The sequence below is a fragment of the Helianthus annuus genome, chromosome 3 (assembly GCF_002127325.2).
Source record: "Helianthus annuus cultivar XRQ/B chromosome 3, HanXRQr2.0-SUNRISE, whole genome shotgun sequence".
Lineage (NCBI taxonomy): Eukaryota > Viridiplantae > Streptophyta > Magnoliopsida > Asterales > Asteraceae > Helianthus > Helianthus annuus.
This window is the reverse complement of record NC_035435.2, coordinates 35,327,852-35,340,257: the sequence shown is the minus strand read 5'-3', so window position 1 is coordinate 35,340,257 and position 12,406 is coordinate 35,327,852. Positions and strand designations below refer to the sequence as shown.

Sequence of the window (12,406 nt, the reverse complement as noted above, 5' to 3'; positions counted from 1 at the left end):
TGCCTACTTGATACTTTCATGTTTCTCATGTTTTTATATCATATACTTACTATGTTCAATAGTACACTATTAGTACATGATTATATTTTGTTTTGCTATGTATGTGCTCCTAACATGCTAGCACATTGATTCCCATGTACTACATTTTGTCGCATATGCTCATCCAGCATATGGACACATTATTTTACATTTTGAACCGTTGTAACCGTTGATCATGTGAACCGTTTGTGACCACCTAATTATGTGAACCGTTGGACTATGTGAACCGTTTGTAAACCGTTTGACTATGTGAACCGTTTGTAACCGTTTGATTATGTGAACCGTTTATGACTACTTGATTATGTGAATCGTTTGTGACTACTTGACCATGTGAACCGTTTGTGACTACTTGACCATGTGAACCATTTGTAACCGTTAATTGACATGAACCGTTTGAAATATTTTGGAACCGTTGGGTTAGGGAAGTGATTAGGTAACGGGGCAGGTGTAATGTGTTAAAAGCATGGTGGTTACGTCACTGGTACTTCCTATATATAATTGCTTTTAATACATTATATGTCGTTGCGTTATCTAGATCACTTGGGCAAGATTATCGAAACCAAGTTATATTACAAGGTTTTTCTAACGACATATATATACTATTCAAGTTTTATTTCAAAAACAATTTACAATCTGGATTTAACTAAACAAATGTTTTGGAGTTAAGAATCATGGTTACGAGATTTTATACATTATAACCAACTTGATTTGAGTTGGTTAATTATGTCGCAATACTATACTTTTCAAAACAAGGTTTTTAAATTAGTATTGCAACAAGAAAACTAGCCATGAATCCGACACTCAAACAAAACCTATGTACTCGCCGGCATTTTTATGCTGACGTACCTATTTTCACATGTGTTTCAGGTACAATAGTTGATGATGCTTGATGATGATATTTGTGTACTCTCACATAGGATTGGACGAGGCCTTAGTGACATTAAAAGATACAAGACTATATTTACATGTTTTGTTTCAAATTCCAATGTAATACGATACACTTAATTTAATAAAACGCTTAATCCATGGTTGTGAAACAATGATTCTATTACAACACTCCCTGACGTTTCCGCCACGTTTTGTTGTTTTACGTGGTCGGGGTGTGACAGAAAAGCTGGTATTAGAGCCAATGGTTATAGGGAATTAGGTTATTAGTAATGCTTTGACCTAGACTATAACCCTCCTAGGACCCTAACGCGAGTTTACTTGCGTTTAGTCATAAAACAATACCGTTGCCTATCCTTAGGCAACAACCACAAAATTCGAATCTACTTTGAAGACTAATCATCTGTTCTAGGATGATTTATTATAAGGTTTCGAATCTTCAAAGTTTTCAAATTCTTTTCAAAGTTTGGGTCTAAATGATGTGAACACGTGCAAACTGGAAGGGTGGGTGCCTGTACCCTGAGTTTTCTGTCTAAGGCTAGAGTGTTCGTATAAATCCGCAGTATCGGACCAGTCACTCTTACCTGGGAACTCTTGGGGTGAGTGTCCACTTATAGGCGAGCATGTCTTCACGATACATTATGAGGAGCTACTTACTTTGATTCAGCCTTTGCGTGTCGTTTGTTTGCTTCGTGGTTCAAACAAATGACCATCACCCATGCTTTTGATCGGTAATTGTAACATCCTACTCTTACCCAATGGCATTTCATTTGTTTCCTCTCATGTTTCCCCTTTTAGAATACCTCCACGATGCAAGAATCAAATACCTATTGAAGATCTGGCAGCTATCATTATGCAGCAGATGGCTGCTACAATCCCGAACATTGTTGCTCAATGTAACCAAGCTCTCAACAACAACAATGCCCCCCTGCAACTTCAAGACGTTCAACTCAGCTAAGCCATCAAAGTTTTCTGGGTCATAAGGAGCGACTTCACTTCTACAATGGTTCGAGAGTTTAGAAAGCACCTTCAGACATGTTCAACGTCCAAACGAGCGAAAGGTAGATTTCGCATCTAGTGTCTTTGAGAAACGAGCTTTGACGTGGTGGAACGGTGTGATGAGAGATAGGGGTGCCGATGTGGCACTGGCTCAAACGTGGGAAGAGCTTCGAGCTCTGATGATGAAGGAGTTCTGTCCTCGTCATGAGATCAGGGCCTTGGAAAGGGAATTTGACGATCTTAAGCAAGAGAGCGGTGAGCATCGAGCCTACACGGACCGTTATGAGGAGTTAAGTCTATTATGCCCGAACATGGTCACACCTTTGGATAAGGCAATCGAAAAGTTTATTGATGGCCTCCCTGACTCAGTACAAGACATTGTGACTAGTAGTAATCCTACTACAGTTAGACAGGCCATTGAGCTATCCGCTACCTTAACTGAATCTCAGATCAGGAAAGGTACACTTTTTCAAAAAAGTGACAAGAAACCGGTCGAGGAATCGAAACCCAAGGAGGAACAGACTGGATCCCCTAAGAAGTCAAAGAAGCGAAAGGCTTCTCAGAACTTCGTCGTGGTTGCTCACAATGATCAAGCCGTCCCTAACCAACCAGCTCAACCCCCTCCTAGGAAGCCCTACAACGGAATTGCACCTTTGTGCAACCCATGTAGCCTCCATCATTATGCCAATATAAAGTGCCGCAAATGCCAAACTTGTGGACTCATAGGCCATACAGCAAGAGTTTGCCCAGCTGCAGCTGCACCAAATCCAGCTGGCAACAATCCTGCTCAAGGTCGTTTTCCACTAGGTTCTTGCTTCAACTGTGGCGAGATGGGCCATTTCCGAAGAAATTGCCCAAAGCTTGCTAATGCAAATCCAGCGCAGGGATGAGCATCTGACCGACGGAAAGACAACACTGTTTGGAAATAATCAAGCTTTTTGTATTATTTTCTTTTGTTGTCAAGGTCTAAGAAACAGTTGTTGTTTTTAAATAAAGATTTTTATTTTACATCGCAATATATTGTTATGGTTGCATGTATAAACAACATATCCCCTACAACACTGACAATCAAGGAGTCGCATTCCTTGAAGAACAGACTACCCCCAAATTTCCTCCATTTCATGATCTCTTGCGTTTTCCATGAAATTCCTAAGTACCCGTTTCCTCCTAGGAAACGAAGTACAAGGCGCAAGTTACAACTCTGGACGAATACCCAATCCTTGGTAGGATATCTAAGGGTATTTCCGTAAGTCCTTAATTGTTGTATACCTTAATTCGAATGTTGTAATTTCTTGTAATCAAAAATCGAATTTTTTGAAGATCATCCTATCTTTTCAGATAGATGCTTGAGGACGTTGAAGTCCGTCGACTGGGTTCCTGGTATACCTTGAATACCCATGTTCAAATCGACATCAAGTTAATAGCAATCAATAACAAGATAATATCCAAGAAAAACATTTATGTACCTATGTGTTTATGTGTTGACCCAAATCAATGCTGTCTCAAGCTTGTTCAAATTCAATCCCTTTCACATTACAAAACAAACTGTGCGGACTGTGTAAGGAGTTACGTAATTATGGAGGCCTACATAATTATGGAATTTAGTGCACAGAAACCACAACGAGTTTTGTCACGTGTCTAGAGTGAACCCTATTCATTTCCAATTCTGATGAAGCACCCGTTGAAGAAAAATGAACTAGCTATTCATTTTTCACTTCTGAAAGAATATCCGTTGATGGAAATGAATATCCGTTTGTTTAATCCTTCATTTCCGTTCTGATGAAGAATCCGTGGAGGAAAATGGATCATCCATTCATTTTCGCTTCTGAAGATTTTCCGTCGAGGAAATGAATATCCGTTTGATTATCCTTTTTCATTTCCGTTTCTGAGGAAACAACTGTTGAAAATGACTCTGTTTGTTCATTTTCGTTTCTGAAGATTATCCGTTGAGGAAATGAATATCTGTTTGATTATCCTTCATTTCCGTTTCTGAGGAAGCAACCGTTGGAAATGACTCCGTTTGTTCATTTTCGTTTCTGAATATTATCCTTTGAGGAAATGAATATCCGTTTGATTATCCCTTCATTTCCGTTTCTGAAGAAGCAACCATTGGAAATGACTCCGTCTGTTCATTTTCGTTTCTGAAGATTATCCGTTGAGGAAATGAATATCTGTTTGATTATCCTTCATTTCCGTTTCTGAGGAAGCAACTGTTGGAAATGACTCCATTTGTTCATTTTCGTTTCTGAAGACTATCCGTTGAGGAAATGAATATCCGTTTGATTATCCCTTCATTTCCATTTCTGAAGAAGCAACCGTTGGAAATGACTTTGTCTGTTCATTTTCGTTTCTGAAGATTTTCTGTTGAGGAAATGAATATCCGTTTGATTTTCCTTCATTTCCGTTTCTGATGAAGCATCTGTTGAAAATGACTCCGTCCATTCATTTTCGTTTCTGAAGAATGTCTATTAAGGAAATGACAGGATTATGCCTTGTATATCTCTGGTGGTTATTTGACACAAAGTCACAGACAGACTCCTGCGAATAAATTTCAGGATGAAATTTCCTAAAGTAGGGGAGACTGTGACACCTGTGTCACTGTGACCGTCAAACAAATACCAAACCAATGAAATATTGTGTTTCATACTTGGGATTTGTGAAAATACATGTATCATTTGCACATATCAATTCTTGTTCGATTTCGGGCTTTAAATCGCTTTTCTGGAAGGTTATACGCGATCTGATGCGTAAATATAACCAGTTTAATGCAACAAACACTCCGGAATAGTGGCATAGGCTTAACATACCTTAAATAACCTTTACATGACTTAGAAATAAGTTTTGGATGGTTTGGTATGCCGAAATCATGTTTATTCGCTTACAGGAACTAAATTCGACAAACTGCGAAAGTATGCCGATTTGTACTGTAACGAACAATCCAGAACTTGATCATAAGCTAAGCATACCCCATATAACCTAAATATAGCGTAGAAATAAGCTTTAACATGATCTTACAGGGACTAAAAGTGTCAAAAACGGCGTAAGTTTGCATTTTCGCGCATATCTTACGTTCTGACCACATCTGGACATCCAAAATTTTTTGTACATACTAAGATATATTTATTTTAGTGATCGGCATGCAAAAATACTATTCGGCGCTTAATTTGGTTCGTTTTCGCGTCTGTTTGAGTTTCGTCGTAATTCGACGAATAACGCGACCGTACGACTAAACGACCCGACATCCGAGAGTTCTCCGAGCATATTTTGAGTCGTCTAAACTTTATTGACCTTGTAGTGCCTTGAAAATGGCTTAACGGAGGTCAAAAGTGCCAAAAATGGGCTCAAACACATGCAGGGACCTAAACTGTCAATTATCAAACTTTTGCTGATCTGGGGAACCCAGGCGGGGCGCGTAAGCCCCCTCCCTGTCCTTAGGCGGGCCATGTGAAGACACCAGCAACCAGAAACTTGATTTCAGCAACTGTTTGATAGATTAGGGGCTGTTATGGTAATTCTTTTGGGTGATGGGCAAGTTTAAGTGATCACCAAGGTTACTAATCAGCTCCTAACAATTGTATGGCCATGATTTAATCCTTGTTGGCCACACAAACACTTGTAATGATCTTGTAACATCACTACAAGTATAAATAGCCACCACCTTTCATTTGTTTCCTTGCTCATTTCCTCATACTCTTCTCTACAATCTGAATTAGAGCTCTCTCATCTGATTTGAAAGCTTGTTTTCTTGTAGAAAAGATAGCAAGGACCCTCAGTGAGCATCCTTTCATTCTTTTATTGCTTACTAGTTTAAAAAGTCAAACAGTGTTTGACTTTCAGTTTGACCAGTCTTTAGTCAACGCAAAGTTCGGTTGAACTTTGCAACGTGATTGTAATCACGTTGGTTATAATCCTTAGTGATTATACCCGCTGATTACCACGTTAACTAGGTGTAGTGACGAGTCAAAGTTTCGGTCAAAATGCGTTTTAGCACGCATTTTGAAACGGAACTACTTTAGGGTATCAAAACACTTTGTTTTGATACCTAATCAGTAGGTTAAACATGTTTTGACATGTTTAACTCGTCACTATTAGTTTAGTGCTTGTTTAGGGTCGTAAGGTAAGCGGTCTAAACAACCGCTTAGACTTTCGAACCCGACCCGTTTGGTCAATCTTTAGGATCCGACCAAGCTTAGTTAGTGATCATAGATGCATAGGGAATAACCTCAAAGGTTATACCTTATGATCACATAGGATTGGTTAGTCATATGCTGGTTAGCTTGTATGCCCATAGGAAATGACCAAAATGCCCTTTTGAAGCATAAATCGGTATTTTGGGGTGGAACACATTTGCCTACTTGATACTTTCATGTTTCTCATGTTTTTATATCATATACTTACTATGTTCAATAGTACACTATTAGTACATGATTTCATTATGTTTTGCTTTGTATGTGCTCCTAACATGCTAGCACATTGATTCCCATATACTACATTTTGTTGCATATGCTCATACAACATATGGACACATTGTTTTACATTTTGAACCATTGTAACCGTTGATCATGTGAACCGTTTGTGACCACCTGACTATGTGAACCGTTGGACTATGTGAACCGTTTGACTATGTGAACCGTTTGTAACTGTTTGATTATGTGAACCGTTTCTGACTACTTGATTATGTGAACCGTTTGTGACTACTTGACTATGTGAACCGTTTGTGACTACTTGACCATGTGAACCATTTGTAACCGTTGATTGACATGAACCGTTTGAAATCTGTTTGAACCGTTGGGTTAGGGAAGTGATTAGGTAACGGGGCAGGTGTAATGTGTTAAAAGCATGGTGGATACGCCGTTGGTACTTCCTATATATAAGTGCTTTTAATACATTATATGTCGTTGCGTTATCTAGATCACTTGGGCAAGATTATCGAAACCAAGTTATATTACAAGGTTTTTCTAACGACATATATATACTATTCAAGTTTTATTTCAAAAACAATTTACAATCTGGATTTAACTAAACAAATGTTTTGGAGTTAAGAATCATGGTTATGAGATTTTATACATTATAACCAACTTGATTTGAGTTGGTTAATTATGTCGCAATACTATACTTTTCAAAACAAGGTTTTTAAATAAGTATTGCAATAAGCAAACTAGCCATGAATCCGACACTCAAACAAAACCTATGTACTCACCGGCATTTTTGTCACACCCCGACCACGTAAAACAACAAAACGTGGCGGAAACGTCGGGGAGTGTTGTAACAGAATCATTGCTTCACAACCATGGATTAAACAAATTTCATTTTATTGAATTAAATGAGTTACAATTGTCTTAATAATAAAGAAACATAACAAAAATTAATTAGTCTTGCATCTTTTAATGTCCCTAAGGCCTCGTCCAATCCTATGTGAGCATGCATCAATATCATCATCAATAGTCATCAACTATAGTACCTGAAACACATGTGAAAATACATCAGCATAAAAATGCCGGCGAGTACATAGGTTTTATGAAAAATAGGATTCATGACCTAGGTTTTAGAAAATGTTTAACAAAAACTTGTCATGAATCCAGTTTAAGCGTTTGCTTTTATAAAACGTTTGAAAATCGATGATAGATAGGTATAGTTAAAAAGAATGATGTAAGGTTAAGTGAATAACCAAGTAAAAAGGAGTTTGTATAAAACAAACTGTTTTGTAAAACAGTGTCTTGTGAAAAATATGTTATTTGTGTAAAAATGTATAAGTCCAAATGAATGATTTAAATAACGCTACGCCATGTAATATAATACAAGCACTTATATATAGGAAGTACCAGCGGCGTATCCACCATGCTTGTATCACATTACACACGTCTCGTTACTCAAATCACTTACCCACATAAACCACCAATGTAAATTGCTCATGTCTAAACCGTTGTCAAATGTCAATCAAGTAATGTGTAAACAAAATCTCATGTATGGCAAGTGAAATATGTAATCACCAAACCATAGGTAAGAATGCACAAACAATGTACTAAGTATGCGACGGATGGACATACATAGCATGATACAAAGCACAAAATGTCTTGTAAAACGATGTACTAAGTATGCACACAATGGACATACATAGCATGTGATGTAAAATGTACTAAGTATGATGAACATACATAACATGTGAAGTAAAATGTACTAAGTATGATGAACATACATAGCATGTGATGTAAAATGTACTAAGTATGATGAACATACGGAGCATGAAATGTTATGTAAAACGAGGTACTAAGTATGCACACAATGGGCATACATAGCAAAAACATAATAAAATCATGTACTAATAGGCACATGTGTTTCACCCCAAAATGTTTGAAATCATGAAATCATGAAAGTAACAAGTAGGCACATGTGTTTCACCCCACAATGTTTGAAAAACAGTAAAAGAGGGGTCTATGTACTCACTTGAGATTGCTTAGAAGTCCTAGGATAACCACCAAGCAATGCTAGAAGATTACGGAATAAAACGGCACCTAGTATAGGTAACTACATTAACAACCGGACCTAACTCGGAAGATCGGATAGTATGAGGTTTCGTAAACCAAATGAGTATTGGAGCTCATATGATATGGTCTAACAAAGCCTACATACTAAAATGAAACCTAACCTAAGTGCTTACGACCCATTACGACCCGTTTAGGTAGCTTATGCTACTTTAACGCGTTGTTCCCGTAAAACGCGTTCGGAATGCCTAACTAGTCCTATGACAAGCAAGATATGCCTTAAAATGTTTATTATGGTTGCCAAAACAGTTTATATGTCAAAAGTTACGTTACATAGGCTTAAAATGAATTTTAGCGCAAAAAGGGCATTTTGGTAATTTACCTAAGGCATAAGAACTACTTATCATACAACTACTTAAACGACGTGACCATAAGGTATAACCTTGGAAGGTTATTCCCTACACAAATATGGTCACCTAAATTGTTTGGTCGGATGCTAATGATCGACCAAATGGGTCGGGTTCGAAAGTATAAGCGATTGATTAGATCGCTTACCTTTACGACCCTAAACAAACACAATTCTAAAAGCGACGAGCTAGACATGCTAGAACATGTTTAGTAAAGTTAGAAAACATGTTTGGTATTAAAACAAATGGTTTTAATACCCTAGAGTAGTTTGGTTACAAAATACGCGAGGAAACGCATTTTGGCCGAAACTACGACTCGTCACTGAGCCTAGATAACGTGGTAATCAGTAGGTATAGTCACTAGGGACTACAACCATCGTGATTACGCTCACGTTATGAAGTTCAAACGAACTTCGCGTTGACCATAAACTGGTCAATGAAGAAAGTCAAACCCAGTTTGACTTTAACGCTATAACGAATGAAAAACGCGAAAGAATACTTACAAAAGGTCCCCGCAAGATTGATTTTCCAAGTATTCTCAGGTATGAGGTGATGAAACACCCCAACTTAGAGAAATCTCAGAAATCAAGTGGGGAAAGAATGAAGTGGGTTGGGTTTATATAGGCATGGCACAACCATTAGGATCCTTCATCGCGAAACGTGCTTCGATCTCGGCCGTACACATGGGCCCATTGTTTTGGGAAACCTTGGGCACCCCTAGATTCAGCCCATGGATTGAAAATACCATTTGCAAGTGGTTTTGAAGTGATTAACAGCTGTAAACAGCTGTTTGCAACAAAAATGCAGGTCTGGGGAGGCCACGCGGCCCGCATCAGGATACACACAAACTCAGGCGGGCCGCCTGGGCTTGTCTGATCAGCACAAACTTTCAGAATTGACAATTTTAGCCTCTGCATGCTTTTAAGTCCATTTTCGACACGTTTAAGGCCCGTTAAGCCAACCTTAAGGCCCTAAAATGATGCCTAAGTATGAGGGACATGAAACATGCTCAAAAATATGCCGGATGTCGGTTCGTTTGGTCGTACGATCGCGATGTTCACTTAATTACGACGGAATGCGCATAAGCGCGAAAGACGATCCAAATTGCGCGACGAATGGATTTTTCTCATGCCAAACACAAAGGCATAATATAAGGATTCTTACATAAATTTTTGGAAGTCCGGAAGTATTCAGAACGTAAAATATGCGCGAAAATGCAAACTTATGCACTTTTTGACGCTTTTAGTCCCTGAATGAGCATAAAGTTTATTTTAGCACACCGAACACCTCAAAGCCTATTTCTAAGCTATGTGAAGGATATTTAGAGTGTGTTTAACTTATGATCATGTTCCGGAATGTTCATTACAGTTCAAATTGACATACTTTCGCAGTTTGTCGAATTTAGTCCCTGTAAGCGAATAAACTTGATTTCGGCATACCAAACCTTCCAAAACTTATTTCTAAGTTATGTAAAGGTTATTTAAGGTATGTTAAGCCTATGTCACTATTCCGGAGTGTTTGTTGCATTAAACTGGTTATATTTACGCATTAGTGCGCGTATAAACCTCTAGAAAGCGATCTAAAGCCCGAAATCGAACAAGAATTGATATGTGCAAAAGATACACATGTTTATACAAATCTCAACTATCAAATACAATATTTTATTGGATTGGTATTTGTGTGATGGTGGTGGTGACACAGGTGTCACAATTTTTATGCTGACGTACCTATTTTCACATGTGTTTCAGGTACAATAGTTGATGATGCTTGATGATGATATTTGTGTACTCTCACATAGGATTGGACGAGGCCTTAGTGACATTAAAAGATACAAGACTATATGTACATGTTTTGTTTCAAATTCTAATGTAATACGATACACTTAATTTAATAAAACAAAATTGCTTAATCCATGGCTGTGAAATAATGATTCTGTTACAACACTCCCCGACGTTTTCGCCACGTTTTGTTGTTTTACGTGGTCGGGGTGTGACACTTTAAGATCCAAAGACGGGGGATCTTCAACCGAAGGATTCGACTTTTCTTCATCCTCACGATCAATCTCTGTAAACTTATCCGGACTCTGGGAACCATCATCACCAATCTGATAGACTGGCTGCTCGAAATCATTGCCCTCCTGCATAATGCCATCTAGGTCCCCACACAACAGATGTGTGTCCGAATCAATCTCCTCAATCGTGCCCTGGAATTGTATGCTCACATACGTGTCAACAATGTCAACATAGTAGAGCACATCATCCTGACTCTACAGGTGCTGCATGGACATCTTGATATCAAAGGTCACATGCTCATCATTCACTCGGAGTGTAATCTGGCCCGCAGCTACATCTACAATGGTCCGGGCAGTATTCAAGAATGGACGTTCGAGAATCAACGGCACCCTAGAGTCCTCATCCATATCCAGGATAACAAAGTCCATGGGAAACACAAACTTGTCAATCTTAACAAGCATATTCTCCACAAATCCACGTGGATACTTGATAGAACGATCTGCTAGTCGAATGCTCATCCGTGTAGGCGACGGCTCACCTAGATCCAACTTTGTAAAAACCTTATAGGGCATAAGGTTGATACTCACTCCCAAATCAGCCAGTGCATGGCTAACAGATATATTTCCAATCAAACAAGGAAGCGTGAAACTGCCCGGATCTCCCATTTTCGTGGGCAGACGATTTTGAAGAATTGCAAAGCATCTTTCGTTCATCACCACACAGGACATATCCTCAAGCTTCTGCTTATTCGAGAGGATGTCCTTTAAGAATTTTGCGTATATCGGCATCTGGGCCAGGGCTTCAATAAACGGTATGTTTATGTGCAGTTGCTTAAACATTTCGAGAAACTTACTGTACTGTTCTTCGTTTTTCTGTTTCTTTAGCCGACCCGGGTATGGAACTGGAGGAGTGTACTCTTTGACTTGCCCCTGGACTTGTGCTGTACTTGTCGGGACCGCTTCGGTGATCGGTGGTGGGTCCGATATGTTGGGTCCGGTAGTCTTGCCACTCCGGGTCATGACCGCATTTACATGACCGCATTTACATGCCCGCGTGGAATTGGCTCTGTGTAGCCTGGAAAACCGCCTGGAGGTCTCTCTGACATCATCTACGCCAGCTGACCAACCTGGTTCTCGATATTTTGAATCGAGGCTTTTTGACACCTCAATTCTCCTTCATGGGCTAAAAAACGATCTTCGCTTTGTTGATATCGTTTTTCAGCTAATTGATTTGCACTCGTGGAGCTGCTAAGGAGTTGAGCCATCATATCCTCTAGCATAGAACTTGATTGAGGGGCTTGCTGCTGGGAGCTACTCCCTGCGCCCTGATTCGGATACGAGTATAGACGTGGCTGGAAAGGTTGGTTGTAAGGCTGGAATTGCTGACCGTGAGCCTGCTGCGGTGCTGGAGTGCGCTGGGCAAATCCTAGTGGGTTCTGATTACCCACATTCGCTCGCCACCCAAGATTTGGGTGATTCCTCCAACCCGGGTTGTATGTATTGCTGTACGGGTTGTTCTATGGCCTCACCTGGTTACTCACAAAATCCACTTCTTCTTGGCCCTCATACCCCAACTCCCTGAA

General features: G+C 39.3%; 1 protein-coding gene across 1 annotated transcript; it reads right to left on the bottom strand.

Annotated features, from left to right (window-relative positions):
* Positions 1–11,078: 11,078 nt before the first annotated feature.
* On the bottom strand, positions 11,079–11,843 carry LOC110944052. The gene has a single exon (XM_022185774.1). It carries the CDS (start codon positions 11,841–11,843, stop codon positions 11,079–11,081), a length of 765 nt encoding a protein of 254 aa, XP_022041466.1.
* Positions 11,844–12,406: the final 563 nt, after the last annotated feature.

Coding starts and splice junctions, on each gene's coding strand:
- LOC110944052 (XM_022185774.1), bottom strand. CDS start 11,843: ATGACCCGGAGTGGCAAGACTACCGGACCCAACATATCGGACCCACCA.